We start from the raw sequence: 14838 nt of genomic DNA on the forward strand, positions 1-14838 counted from the left end.
CGAGGAGAGATGGTGGTAGTCCACTAAACGAAGATGCAGGTGAGAGTCAAACTATTTTTGCCACTAGCAGTCATGATGTGCTTGATCGGTTTCAGAGTTTGGGTGTTACTATAAAATGTCCTGATGTCCCATCTGATATGTCAAAGAAAGTGTTGGCCTTAGCTGCTGAATTTAGACCTATTGTGATGCCCCTGTAACCCATTCCTATACCTCTATTTTGACCACAATTGCTCGTCTCTTCCCAACCCTAATCAAACAGACCCATTCCCATCCCTTGTACCAAATTCTGTGCCCATGATTATACCTTATCCTATCCCAACTATTCATATTTCTAAGACTGTTCTACCTTTCTTATTTGGTTCACAAGTACAGGTGTGTATTCCTTCTTTATCTCAAATTGCTTTAGCCTCATCAATGCCCACCCAACAAATTAGTGATAGTCCTAAACCTAATCATAATTCAAGAGCAATAGCAACGTGGAAACTGTGGGCTAAGGGAATGTCTAAGGCCAGTGGGATTTCAGTTAGTGATGGATATGGGAAAAGGAAGTCTGAAGCTGTGAGTGATGTGGCTGGTGGATCGAGAAGAAACTTAAAGCTAGGGAAGTGCAACAAATCAGTTCTTTCTCTGTAGGATCGGCAATGGCTGCCCAACAGTCTTGCCGGAAGCCATGAATGCTATAGTATGGAATTGCAGAGGGCTTGCGAACCATCTGGCAATTCTCTCTCTTAAAAAGCTTCTTAAGCTTGAAGTTCCCAATTTTGTCTTTTTGATGGAGATGAAAATTTTAGCTACTGAGATGAAATTGATAAGGGATCAGTGTGGATTTCATAATGGTATTGATGTGGATTGCAGTTGGGGTAATGGTACAAGAGGGGGCCTGAGTTTGATGTGGAATAGCTCTTTAATGGTTACTTTACTTCCTTTTTCCTCTCACCATATTGATGTTGATATTCAGGGGTTATGGCGTTTTATTGGATTTTATGGGTGGCCGGAGGATCATTTGAAGCATCTTTCTTGGGATTTACTTGAGCAACTTGCTCCCAAGTCCTCATTGCCTTGGATTCTAGGTGGCGATTTCAATGAAATTCTGTATCAACATTAAAAAATTGGTGGTAGGGATAAAGATATCTGCAAGATGGATGCTTTTAATGCAGCGTCAGAGATTTGTCAGCTTTCGAATATGGGTTTCCATGGCCTCCCTTTCACTTGGAGTAATGGTCAGAATGGGTTGGGTAATATTCAACAGCGCTGTGACAGGTTTGTTTGTATACCTGAATGGGTGAATCTCTTCCCTCATTTAGTTCGCCAAGGGCGAATCATTGCCTTGTTAAATTGGTGTTGTCTCATCTTGATGGGAGGAAACGGAAATGTTACAAACCCTTTCGTTTTGAGCAAATGTGGCTTCAGGATGCCTCATATATGGATGTCGTTGTGGAGTCTTGGTTGTCAGTCCCTTATTCACAATCCAACTAGTTGAAGCAGAAGTTGGAGGTATGTGGGAAACGGCTAAGAATGTAGGAGTTGAAGACTTTTGGTCATGTTACAAATTCTTTAAAATCTCTTCGACAAGATCTTAGCAATTTACAGGCAAGTATCCAATCTAAGGAGAATATTCGAAAGCAAAAGGATATTGAGGAGAAAATAAAAAAATTGCTTTCTCGGGAAGAGATAATGTGGCTTAGAGATCAAGACTCTAGTGGCTTAAAGAAGGAGATAAGAATACTGCATTTTTTCATTCAAAAGCAAACTTTAGGCAAAAAAGGAATGCTATTGAGATAATAAAGGATGAGCAGGGGAGGGATTATAAGGATAAACATGATATTGCTACAGTTATGACCCAATACTTTGCTACTCTATTTTCTGCTAGCGAGCCATTAGAGTATCTGAATGTCCTAGACACGGTAGAGAGCAAGATCACGGATGAAATGAATGAGCAGCTTCTTCTCCCTTTCACTAGAGATGAAATTCGATTAGCATTAAAGCAAATGCATCCTACTAAGGCTTCGGATGCAGACGATATGTCCCTTATCTTTTATAAAAAATTTTGGCATATCGTAGGTGATGATGTAGAAAATAAAGCCTTGTCTATTCTTAATCATGGTGTTTCTCCTTCGTCTATAAATCATACTTTCATAACTCTAATTCCCAAAATAAAAAATCTTGAATTTACGAAGGATTAAAGACTTATTAGTCTTTGTAATGTTGTGTTCAAACTGATTACTGAGGCTAAAGCAAATAGGTTTAAATCTATCCTTCCTATTCTTATTAGTGATACCTAGTCTGCTTTTGTTCCTGGTAGGCTTATCACAGATAATGCCCTTATTGCGTTTGAGCTTTTTCATTTTTTAAAAAATAAAAGGGTAGGGGTATGTTTACTCTTAAACTTGATATGAGTAAAGCTTATGATAGAGTAGAATGACATTTTTTATGCAATTTTATGATCAAGATGGGCCTTAACCATCAATAGGTTGAGCTTATCATGGGTTGTGTCCCTTCTGTGTTCTATTCTTTCCTTATTAATGGTGAACCTACTAACAAGTTTTATCCTCAAAGGGGACTCCACCAAGGAGACCCTATGTCACCTTATTTGTTCTTGCTTTGTGCTAAGGTTTTTTCAGGATTGATAAGGAAGGCTGAACAGAGATAGGATTTGCATGGTGTTAAAATTTATAGACGGGTTCCATCCAGCTCACATTTATTTTTTTGCTGATGATAGTGTGATTTTTAGCCAAGCTAATGTTAAGGAGGTGTAGGTGGTTAAACAAATCCTTGCAGACTATGAGCGAACGTCAGGACAGAAGATAAACTTTGAAAAATTTGAAATCTCTTTTAGCTCAAGTACTTCAACAATCTTGAGAGAGATGTGTAAGGAGAAACTAAGGGTAAGAGAGATTTCTAACCATTTGAGATGTCTGGGCTTGCCTGCAGTTATCGGGCGCAGTAAACGGAGTGTTTTCAAATCAGTTTATGATAATCTGGCTAGCAAACTAAAGGGTTAGAAGGAGAAAACATTGTCGCGAGCTATTTATTGGCGAGATTTTGGTGGGGTCAACAAAACAATGAGAAGAAGATTCATTAGGCTTCGTGGAAAAAATCTGCTTTGCTAAACGATTAGGGGGGATTGGTTTTCGGGATATTCATTCTTTTAACATTGCGTTGCTTGCAAAATAGTGTTGGAGAATTGTCAAATATACAGATTCTATGATTGCTCGGATTTTGAAAGCTAAATATTTTCCAAGAACCTCTTTTTTTTTTTTTTTTTAAGCTAGAGAAAGGTTTTAGCCTAGCTATAGTTGGAAGAGTCTCTTTGCGACAAAAGAAACAGCGGCAATAGGGTGTAGATGGAGAATCGGCTATAGGGATAGTGTTCGTATCTGGAAGGATAAATGGCTAGCAAACTCCATTGAGAATAGGGTCTCTTCGCTATTTTCTGTCCTTGATGAGGATGCTACTATAAGTGAGTTGATTGATTTTGAATCGATGTCATGGGATTCAAGTTTGACTGATTCTATATTTTCTCCTCAAGAGGCTATGATATCTATGCCATCCCATTGTGTGCAAGAAGAAATAATGATTCTATGATTTGGAACCATACCAAAGATGGACAGTTTTTTTTGTAGTGACTACCATTTTTATTTTTGAATCAGCAGTTGCGGGTTAATGGTGCTTCTTCGGTGGATCGTTCTCAAGATGTTTAGGAAAGGATTTGGAGTCGGAATTTACCAGCTAAGGTCAAGCACTTTATAAATCGAGCTTGCAAAGAGCAATTGCTGATGTCGAATGCGTTAGCTAGAAGGGGAGTATCTCTTGACCCTGTTTGTCTTATATGTGGGCTAGAGATAGAGTCTATTTCTCATGTTCTTAAGGATTGCATGTGAGCGAGAAAGACTTGGTTATTGTCCCTGCTAAGAATTGATACATCTGCTGTTGCTAACCTCAGTTTTATGGATTAGTTTTATGTGTGCAGTGATTTTCGCAAGTGTACGAAATCACAACAAGTAAAATATAATGAGGAGAGTATCGTTCCCACGATGATTGTGTACCAAATACCAAAATTATGTTAACCTACTATTATTTAAACGGCAATTTAGGAAAATTATTCTAAGAAATTAAATTCAACAAATAAAAGATAATAAAAAGAAATCAAGCAAAGCAATTTTGATTAAAAGACAACAAGGATTAAAAACTATTAGGGATTTTGACTTCACTTAATTCTATCCAATTTATTTTATTAGTTTATTAATCAATTTTAATTGTTTAAGTAGAGGAAACAACTCTAAAATAACTAACAAGCTCTCTCGATATATTGTTAGTTATTTTAACCCGGTTTAATTACCTATGTTTCAAAAGTGCAATCAAACATGAATTAAATAATTAAGTTTTCTGGTTTGCTTATGAATTCATAACCTAAGATTGTTAACTTATAAAACCCTCAATGAGTCAAACCATATAGCTTCCGTATCAAGTTATTATTCTCATATAATTTATTACATTTTTCATATCAAAATCCTTCTCCCGATAGTGATTAATGAAATAAATCAATCCAGAGGAAAAACTCTGCTTAGAAGCATTAAATTCAATAATAAATTATACTTTGAACAAAGAAAAACAAATCTAATATTATAAATTAGAAAAGAATTCAATAAATATATTTAATAAAATAATTATAGACAATAAAATATTTTTTTCACTAAAAACATAATATTATAAGCAACTTGACATGGTATAACTTAAACACACACAAGACTACAAATTTAACTTGAAATCACTTTGCAGGTCAACTCGAACCTAATAGAAGCAATCCAATCGGAGAACCTCTGAAAAAAGACATGACAAAATGTCGCAAAACCCAAATTGAACTGGATCTGAAGCTATCCAACTCGAACTCACTTGACCCGAGTCACTCTCCCTCCTTTATGTATTGCATTGCATTGCATAGGATACGAGTTTTTAGAATAGGAAATGCAAAGTTAACAAAGGCAAAGGAAAAATATGGAATGAAAGAAATATAAATGGAAGTCAATTAATAGAAGTAAACTAATCAAAAATCTTCTTTTTTAACATTAAATTCTCTAACCCCTATTTTTGGAGATTAAACATTTAGAGGTCAAAATGAACTTTAAAAGTTCAGAGCGATGTCGCAGCAACAACGGCTTCTAGTATCTTTTTCTCCAGTACATCTTCATCGATCCACATGGAACTTTGTTGGCGCAACAGATCATTATTCTTTTTCTTCTTCTCTTCCCTCGTTCTTTCTTTCATCCTCCAATTTTCAAGCTTCTCGCCTCTTTCTTTCAACTGAGTTAACATAGGCCAGAAATACATTATATATATAGACAGCTTGACAATGTAAAAAGAAGAGACATGAACGAACAACCTTGAGCCATAATTATTACGAAACAAATACCATAGTAACCCCAAATAGGGCAGCAATCTTAGCGGCACAGTACGACATTCATCATATACATTATGCAATAATGTGTCTTCCATTGAACAAATTGAATATAAACAGACAGCTTGACAGTGTAAAAAGAAGACATGCAGAAGCTTGAGCCATAATATTGCCAGATAATCTCATAAACCTATTGCCCATTGAGAAGCACAAAAACGTAAAGGTACAAAGTGCCAAAAAGTTAAAAACGGATCATTACAAAACAAATCCCTAAGCAACAGCGAAATATGGCAGCAATCTTAGTGGCATGGACATACATCATATACATTCTGCAATAATGTCTTCCATTAAACAAATTGGAGAAAAGCTACCTTAAAGGAATGACGCAGGGGGAAGATGTAGGGCTGTCAGTTTTTAACAAGTAAGCTAGAATAGGGTTGATTGTAGGTGGAACAGTAAATAATTAGGTTTATAACCTTTGAATTAAAATTATGAGGAAAATAAGATGATTTACAATGCTACTAGTGCTGTCTATTTATAGTGATAAATCCTAACTAGACTAGGAATCCTAATTAAAGAAAGAATTAAAACTCTATTCCTATTCAATGATAAAATAGTAAATCCTAATCAAATAAGGAAACGGAAAACTAATGCAAATCTGAAATAAAACAGTAAATTAAATAAAATCCTAGTTGTGCTAGGAATCCAATTAGGACTAGGATTGCTCCTGCATCATTCTCCCCGGGTTTGAAAAAGACTCGGCTCCGACGAGTAAGCCTTGACATATTCCGCATATATGGCTGGATCAACTTGCTTTAGCTCTTCTTCAGAAATCCATGTACTTTCACTTGCTGGTTTTCCAAACCACTTAACTAAAAATCGTCTATATTGGTTGCCACGCCTAGAATGAGCTTCCTTGACATCCAACACTTCCTCAATAACATCAGCCTTTGCAATTGGCAGCTCTTGTACTTGTGCTTCAATGGAGGATGGCACTCCATCAAATCCATGAAAAGGATACAAGTCTGAAACATTAAAAATTGGGCTGATTTGTAAATCAGATGGAAGATCAATTACATAGGCATTGGAACTGATCTTCTTCAACACCTTACAAGGTCCAAACCTTCTAGATTTCAGCTTATGATAAGTTCCTTTAGGGAAACGTTCTTGTCTTAAGTGGACGAGAACCTGATCGCCTTCTTCAAATTCTTGTACGCGCCGATGCTGGTTGGCTGTATAGGCATATGATGCATTGCTGTCTTTTAAGGCAGCTTTCACTTCTGTATGAATTTTCCTGATGCGATCAGCAAACAATTCCCCTTCAGCACTTACTCTAGCCTCTTGGGGCAAGGGCACCAAATCGAGTACATTCTGAGGTTTAAGTCCATAAGCAGCTTCAAAAGGAGTCTTCTTAATACTTCGATTGACTGAGTTGTTATATGCGAATTCAGCTTGGGGAATAACTAGATCCCATGTCTTTGTATTGCTCCCAACGAGACATCTTAATAGATTTCCCAAACTACGATTGACAACTTCCGTCTGACCGTCTGTTTGCGAATGGCAAGTACTGGAATATTTCAATTCAGTTCCAAATTTTCTCCATAAAGTCCTCCAAAAGTGCCCCATAAACTTTACATCTCTATCGGAAACAATAGAAGTTGGAACACTATGTAGTCTCACGATCTCTCGAAAAAATAACTCAGCAATATGAACTGCATTAGAAGTCTTGAAACATGGGATAAAATGAGCCATTTTAGAGAAACGATCCACTACAACAAATATAGAATCAAATCCCTTTGCTGTCTTTGGAAGTCCCAAAACAAAATCCATACTCAAGTGAACCCAAGGTGCATCTGGCTCGGGTAAAGGAGTATATAATCCTGTATTTTGCGTGCTTCCCTTTCCGAGTAAACAGGCTGGACATCGTTCCACCAATTTTCTCACATCTTTTTCCATCTTTGGCCAATAATAACGGTCAGAAACAATCGCAAAAGTCTTGTCTCTACCAAAGTGTCCTCCCAAACCATTTCCATGAAGTTCTCTAATGATTTGTTCCCTTAAAGATCCTTCAGGAATGCATAGCTTATTCCCTTTGAATAAATAACCATCTTGCAATCGGTATGGCAGACTTTCAGCTTCTGAAGAATGCAGTAAATCAGCCTTTATCTTGCCAAAAGATGAATCTGAATAATACTGGTTTTTCAATTCTTCAAAACCAGTAATTTGAGTGCTCAAAATTGACAAAATTAGGGATCTTCTACTCAATGCATCAGCCACAATATTAGATTGACCGGATTTATACTTTAGTGAGAAATTAAATTCATCAAGGAAAGAACTCCACTTAGCATGTCGATTGTTGAGTTTATTCTGAGATTTTAGATACCTCAAGGCCTGATGATCAGAAAAAACCACAAACTCACGATAAGCTAAGTAATGTTGCCAATGTTGAATAGCTCTTACCAAGGCATAGAACTCTAGATCATAAGTTGAGTAACGCTTCTTAGCTTCAGACAACTTTTCACTAAAAAACTCAAGAGGTCTGCCCTCTTGGCTAAGAACAGCTCCAATCCCTTCATGTGAAGCATCACATTCGACAATAAATAATTTCTCAAAATCTGGAAGTGCAAGAACAGGTGCTCTAGTCATCAAAAACTTGATTCTTTCAAATGCCTTTTGTGCAGAATTTGTCCACTCAAACTTTTCTTCTTTCATAGATTCAATTATAGGACTCATAATTGAGCTGAAATTTTGGATAAATCTCCTATAGAAAGAGGCCAAACCATGAAAGCTTCTAACTTCTTTGATGGATTGTGGTGCTGGCCATTCGGTAATTGCACGAACCTTTTCTGGATCTGGTTTTAATCCTTCAGCGGACACAATGTATCCCAGGAATACCACTTCTGGTTGCAGGAAACTGCATTTTTTTAGGTTTATGTGCAGCTGCTCTTGACGAAGTACTTCTAACACTTGTCGCAAGTGTTTTAAATGATCTTCCTCGGTGCGGCTATAAATCAAAATGTCATCGAAATATACCACAACGAAAGAATTCAAGAAAGGTTTGAGTACATCTGTCATGACTCTCATGAATGTGCTTGGTGCATTAGAAAGGCCAAATGGCATTACTAACCATTCAAAGAACCCATCTGGTGTCTTAAAAGCTGTTTTCCATTCATCACCATGCCTCATTCTAATTTGGTGATATCCACTTTTCAAGTCAATTTTGGAGAACACTTTAGAACCCGCTAGTTGATCAAGCATATCCTCCAATCTTGGTATTGGAAAGCGATATTTGATTGTAATCTTGTTTATAGCACGACTATCTACACACATTCTCCAAGAACCGTCTTTCTTTGGTGTTAATAAGGCTGGGCAGGCACATGGACTTTTACTTTCACGCACTAGACCTTTTTCCAATAATTCCTTAACCTGTCTTTCTATTTCAGCCCGCTGTAAAGGAGGCATTCGGTATGCAGGCAGATTTGGTAAAGCTGCTCCTGGTACCAAATCAATAGCATGTTGGATGCTTCTTAATGGTGGCAAGCTTTTCGGTACATCTTCATTAATCAGCTCCTTGAATTCCTGCAATAATCGTTGAATTTCAAAGGAATATTCAACTGATTTTTCAACCTGGTCAGCTCCTATTAGTTTGCCCACTAAGGCATATGTGACTCCCACCTCACTATGCGCAGCTGCAAATTCTTTAACACTTACAAGCCCATTTAATTTACTAGTTGCAGCTCCTTTATTTGCTGTTTGCCTTGTTTCTTCCTTGAGAGGATGCAAAGTGTACTTCTTGTTGTCCTTGTAAAACGAATAAGTATTAGGTCTTGTCTTGTGGTCCATATCATGATCATACAACCAAGGTCGTCCCACTAGAATATGCCCAACATCCATTGGTACTACATCACATAGTGCTTCATCTGCCAAGTCATCTCCCATTGTGAATTGCACTAAGCATTGAGATGTTACTGGTATCTCATGTCCTTTCTTCAACCAACCTACTTTGTATGGATGAGGATGTTTTGTTGTAGGAAGCTTTAATTTTTCTACGGCCTCCTTTGATATTATATTTTCCATACTTCCTCCATCAATGACTAAATTACACACTTTGCCTTAACAAATAACACGTGTACGGAAAATGCTACGCCTCCTCCAATCTTCTTTTCCTTCTTTGTTCATGGCTGTCATGACTGTTCGAACAACTAAAGACTCACCTTGAGCTGGGTGAACATCAATTTCTTCTACTTCCTCATCATATTCATCAAAAATAGGGCCTTGGTCTTCATCATACTCGGCTAAATTCACCCTCCTTTGTGGACAGATGAATGAAGTATGTCCCTTTTCTCCACAAGTAAAACAACGAACTTGAGAATTGTTGCCTCTCCTTGTAGACGAACCAGAATTGTTTTGTCCACCATAAGGTACTATAACTTTCCCTTTACCGTTCCCATCAACACGGGCTGTCTCTTCATTGTATTTATTAGTAGCGGCAGCCTCTTTCCCGCTTCGTTGAGTTGTTTGAATCCCTCTTGCAGGTCCGAAATTGTTTTGCAAATTGCTTCTGTTTATGGGCCTTCTAGCACCGTAACGAGAAACTCGCTTTTCAGCTGCTAAGGCATATTGGCGAGCATCTTCAAGATTGTGTAATCGGACTATGCCCATTTCATCTCTAAGGGACTGATTCAAACCCGCAAGGTAGCGAGAGGTAATTTGTTCATTACTTTCAGATATTCCAACTCGAATGGACAAATTATTAAATTCTGCAGTGTACTCTTCAACAGACATGCTATTTTGTTTCAAGCAGTGGAACCTTTCATATAGTTCCATTGCGTAATCAGCTGCTAAAAATTGCTTCCTTAGCTTAGTTTTCATGTGCTCCCACGTGTTGATTTTAAGCTTTCCTTGTCGTGCACGCTGCTCCTCAACTCTCTTCCACCATTGAAGTGCAGTACTCTTTAATTTAAGCTTTACAAAAAGCACTTTTCGGGTTTCAACCATTGGTTTCCATTCAAAATAATTTTCTAAACTAGTTTCCCAATCTAAATAGTCTTCGGCATGCGATTTTCCATAAAAATCAGCGACTTCAATTTTAACTGCTCCACTATTTAAATCAAGAGCATGAAGTAAACGCTCTTCCAATCTGCCTCGTGCTGCTGGGTTTGCAGGTCCAGCTTCATGAAAGGGGTTTACATCCTCGACTTCCTCTTCACTCTCAAGAGCTTCTTGAAAATCAAGGTTTTGGTGGTTGCCTTCCGGAGTCTCCATTCGGGCTTCCACGGGTTCCTGACGCTGCAAGGCTTGTACAGCTCGGGTCAAATCCTCAATCATTCGCCGCATCTCAACTATTTCATCTTGTTGGGGCTGATTGCCTCTGCCTCTGCCTCTTCCAACCATGGTTTAATTCAAAAAAAAAAGAATCCTAGGATCTGTTTTTGTGCTCTGATACCAGTTGACGCAGGGGGAAGATGTAGGGCTGTCAGTTTTTAACAAGTAAGCTAGAATAGGGTTGATTGTAGGTGGAACAGTAAATAATTAGGTTTATAACCATTGAATTAAAATTATGAGGAAAATAAGATTATTTACAATGCTACTAGTGCTGTCTATTTATAGTGATAAATCCTAACTAGACTAGGAATCCTAATTAAAGAAAGAATTAAAACTCTATTCCTATTCAATGATAAAATAGTAAATCCTAATCAAATAAGGAAACGGAAAACTAATGCAAATCTGAAATAAAACAGTAAATTAAATAAAATCCTAGTTGTGCTAGGAATCCAATTAGGACTAGGATTGCTCCTGCATCAAGGAATCTCTCATCCCTCGAATATTTCTCCAAGATTAATTGAGTTTTTAGCTGAGAAATATATATTTTTTTTTTTCTTAAAACCCATCAGAAACATTTAGGGCCAGTTCACTTGTAAAAAAGAGTTTTATGTTTTTCCCATTTCCATTTTATATGGAGAAGAAAAATTTGGCGATGTAAAAGAGAGTTGGTAAAGAATTGAGACTATTTCATATGCAATACTTGGAAAATAATATTCTAACTCTAGAATATGGAAAAAAATGTTCAAATCACAATTATTTCCCATATTTTTATTTTATATTTTCTATATGATTTATTAACCATATTTTTCATTTTTTATTTTATAAATTATCTAAAAAAATCAACAAGTTAAACCCTACTAGAATAATAATGCCCAAGGAAGTTGAAGTGTTGATCCTCAACCTTAGTACTACTATTCAGAAGTGTCTGAACCACTTAATTAGACCCATAATATTCTATTTTTTACTGTCTAGATTTCTAATTATTCCACCTTACTAAGAAGAACCAAAATCTAGCCAGATAAATCAGTACGACAATTTGTTCAGTTGCAATCAAACCAATACTTCCATTAAAGAAAACATAAAATGATTCATTTTTTCCAGAAAAGAAACTAGATCTTTTTTCTCCCTGTAATTTTCTTATCATCCAAAATACTAATAATAAACAAAAGAGAGGTTGATGAAAAATCAAATACGACGAAATTACCTAAATCAAACATTTCCACAACAATAACCAACTAAAAGTATAAAAAACAAGAATTTAGTTTGAAAAATTAAATGCTAAGACCATTCTTAACTCCAATTTACTTTGGCCTATACATATAATTCTTATGTTTAGAGTGTTAAAAAACTTCAAAATCCTTGATCTTTCCCACATTACCTCCTCAATCAAACACAAATAGAAAACCCAAAAAGAAAATCCCTTTTTTCCCTAGTTTGCATTCATGGAACATATTTACCAAAATTACCAATTAAAAGAATGTTAAGAGAGAATGAAAACATACTAGCATTTGGCGAAACTCTTCTTCAGCAATTTTACGTTCTTGTGCCCTAACTTTAGCTGCTTCGGCCTTTAATTTCTTACGCTCTTCATTTGCAACCCTAATTGCTTCTTTTTTGGCCTCGTCTTTTCTCTGTTTCTCAATGCGCATCAAATCCATTTCCTTTATGTACTCTTTGCGCAGCTCTTTCACTTGCTTCGCGTACTCTATTCGCAGTCTTGCTAGTTTCGCCGCTGCTTCTTTTGGATTCTTGGGTGCTTCCCAGCTTCCAATAAAAGAGTTTGGTTCTAAGAATTTATGGGTTGTTTTGTGGCTATTGTGATGGCTGTTGTTGGCAGTGGAAGAGAAGAAGCGGCGCGTTGCATGGACGACGGAGCACAAAGTGGTTGACTTGGTCGCCATTTTTCGTTTGGGACTGTGGAGGGGTTTCCGGTTTTAAGATGGGAATTGATTAATTATGGACCACGGGGGATTAGAGTACAAAGACTAGAAAGCAGGCGGTGGTTTTTATCTCTTATTGAGAAAATTAATCTGCAATTGCAAAAATTTGAGAATTACACTGTGCTTAGTTGCTGAGAAAATGAGAGAAAGTATATAGGAACAATGAATCCGAAACAATCTTACACTGTAACCGGTTCCTTTTCCGATATAAGAGAAAAAATATCAAGAAAAGGTTAATCATGAAGAGGCCACATAAATATATTTATCGCAAGGGAGATACAAACCTCTTGCGAAAGTGATACTAGTTACAAATTGATTCAGTACCCAAATCAATCAAGAATAAGTTAATCAAAAGCATTGAGGATCGATTTTTGACCAACCTGAGTAAAGGGAATTGCCGGAAATGCTTGAGCTCGCCGGAAAGTCGAGAAAGAGAGAACTGTAGACAGGAGGTAGCGGCGTCGCAGAGCCTTGTTTCGGGTGGAGCAGGCTCCGATCGTTGAAGGGATGGACGGAGTCAAGATCGCCGTCGCTAGGAGCGTTAATCGCTGCCTTGGCGTCGACAACCGGTGGCCGAAACACTGATTGGGGAGGGGAGCGGAGGGGAAGGAAAGGAGATCGCGGCGGGTGCTGCTATGGGGAGAGGAGATTTGGGCTGCTTTTGCTTTTTGGTTGTTTCTCTCTCCGGTTTTAATTGGTATCTATATCTGGTCGGGCTCAATTCACTTATTCGGTTCAATTCAAAGGGAAACTTCTAGATTTTCAATGGTTTATGCTTGGTTTGATAGGCTGGTTAATTTGATTTTCCTTCTTTTATTATTTATAGAAAAAATAATTATTTAAGTTTTATAAAATTAATTATTTTATTTTCGTATTTTTATACATTAAATATTTAATACACGAGATTTGTTCCATCTAAAATTATATTTGTTTTCCATTAAAAAAAGAAAAAAAGCAAAAGAGATAAGAGAGTTATTTTAAAATGACAAATGATACGCCTAATCTTCCGTTCTCAAAACCCTTCTTCTCCGTCGTCTTCCTCCTCCATTGTGGTCTTGCTTTCTTCGAAACTGTAAATTGTTAGAGGCTTGAGATTATTTCTAAAAAACAGTAAACCCATACTCACCAAAAAGACAAAGATCTAACAAAAAAAACTTGGTTTGTGTAGATTGTTCACTTCAGAGTTCACATATACTCAAAAATCTAAAACCCAACCCTTTAGATTCTTTTGTCTCTCTCTTTACTATTTCAAAAGAATTGAAAATTTTCCTTATATTTCTCTTTTATTTTCTCATTTTCCTTTTATTATCCTTGTCATTTACCTTATCTTTTGTCTCTCATGAGCCAATATTTTTATTATCTCCATCTCCACCAATTGGGCAAGCTAACAGGAGCCCTGCCGCCATCGTATAGTCCGAGCCTCTGAGGCCATCGCTTGGCAACAGCCTTGTCCCGTTCTTGTTTAGAGTGGGCGAAGAGTCCTGTAGTCAAAAGATTTTTTTATCTTTTTATTTTCAGGATAAAATTTTGATGGAGTTGTACAAAGGTGATATTTTGGATTGTTTCTTAGTTTTCATTTTCTGGTTTTGGACTGTAACGATGGGTTGTGGTTACAATTCTTGAAACTTACTTAAACGGTAGATTGTAATGGTGGGTTGAATTTGATTTACTAAGTTTTACGGAGTCTTTTACTTTTCATAGTTTAGATTTTTCATAATGATTTTTTTAAATGTATTAATTTATTTGAGTTGCATGGTTGTAGAAATGGAGATTTGGAAAGACGGAGGAGGAGAAGGACGTTGGCTTTTAGTTTTTGTCTTATCAAAAGGGTATTTTAGTCCTTCACTAATAATTTAACAGCAAAAAATCAATAAAATTAGATAGAATGAAGAAGGAGCCGAACATCACAAACTAATTGCCTAATATATAAAAATATGATAATCAAATAATTAATTTTATAAAATTTCACAATGAAATAATTATTTTCTCTTATTCTTACCAAAATTCTATTTGTTCAATAAAATGATATTATTAAATTCAAATTTTAGAATTTAATAAAAAGAACTTTTGAAATTTTAAAATTGGGATATTTAAGTTATATTAGTGTTTTTTTAATATTCTGCACATTGTTTGTATTGGTTAATGTGCTCCTAATTTATTTTTTTATATATAATATAA

At 36.4% G+C, this 14838-nt stretch overlaps 1 protein-coding gene across 1 annotated transcript; it reads right to left on the reverse strand.

Annotated features, from left to right (window-relative positions):
• Positions 1-5001: 5001 nt before the first annotated feature.
• Positions 5002-13353, reverse strand: LOC105636074 (uncharacterized). Its single transcript, XM_012219243.4, has 3 exons — positions 13041-13353; positions 12223-12750; positions 5002-5301 (listed from the first exon to the last, which is right to left on the reverse strand). Exons 2-3 carry the CDS (start codon positions 12619-12621, stop codon positions 5131-5133), a joined length of 570 nt encoding a protein of 189 aa, XP_012074633.1. The 5' UTR covers positions 12622-12750; positions 13041-13353; the 3' UTR covers positions 5002-5130.
• Positions 13354-14838: the final 1485 nt, after the last annotated feature.

The sequence above is a fragment of the Jatropha curcas genome, chromosome 6 (genome assembly GCF_041381405.1).
Source record: "Jatropha curcas cultivar XTBG-Jc1 chromosome 6, XTBG_Jcur_1.0, whole genome shotgun sequence".
Classification (NCBI taxonomy): Eukaryota; Viridiplantae; Streptophyta; class Magnoliopsida; order Malpighiales; family Euphorbiaceae; genus Jatropha; species Jatropha curcas.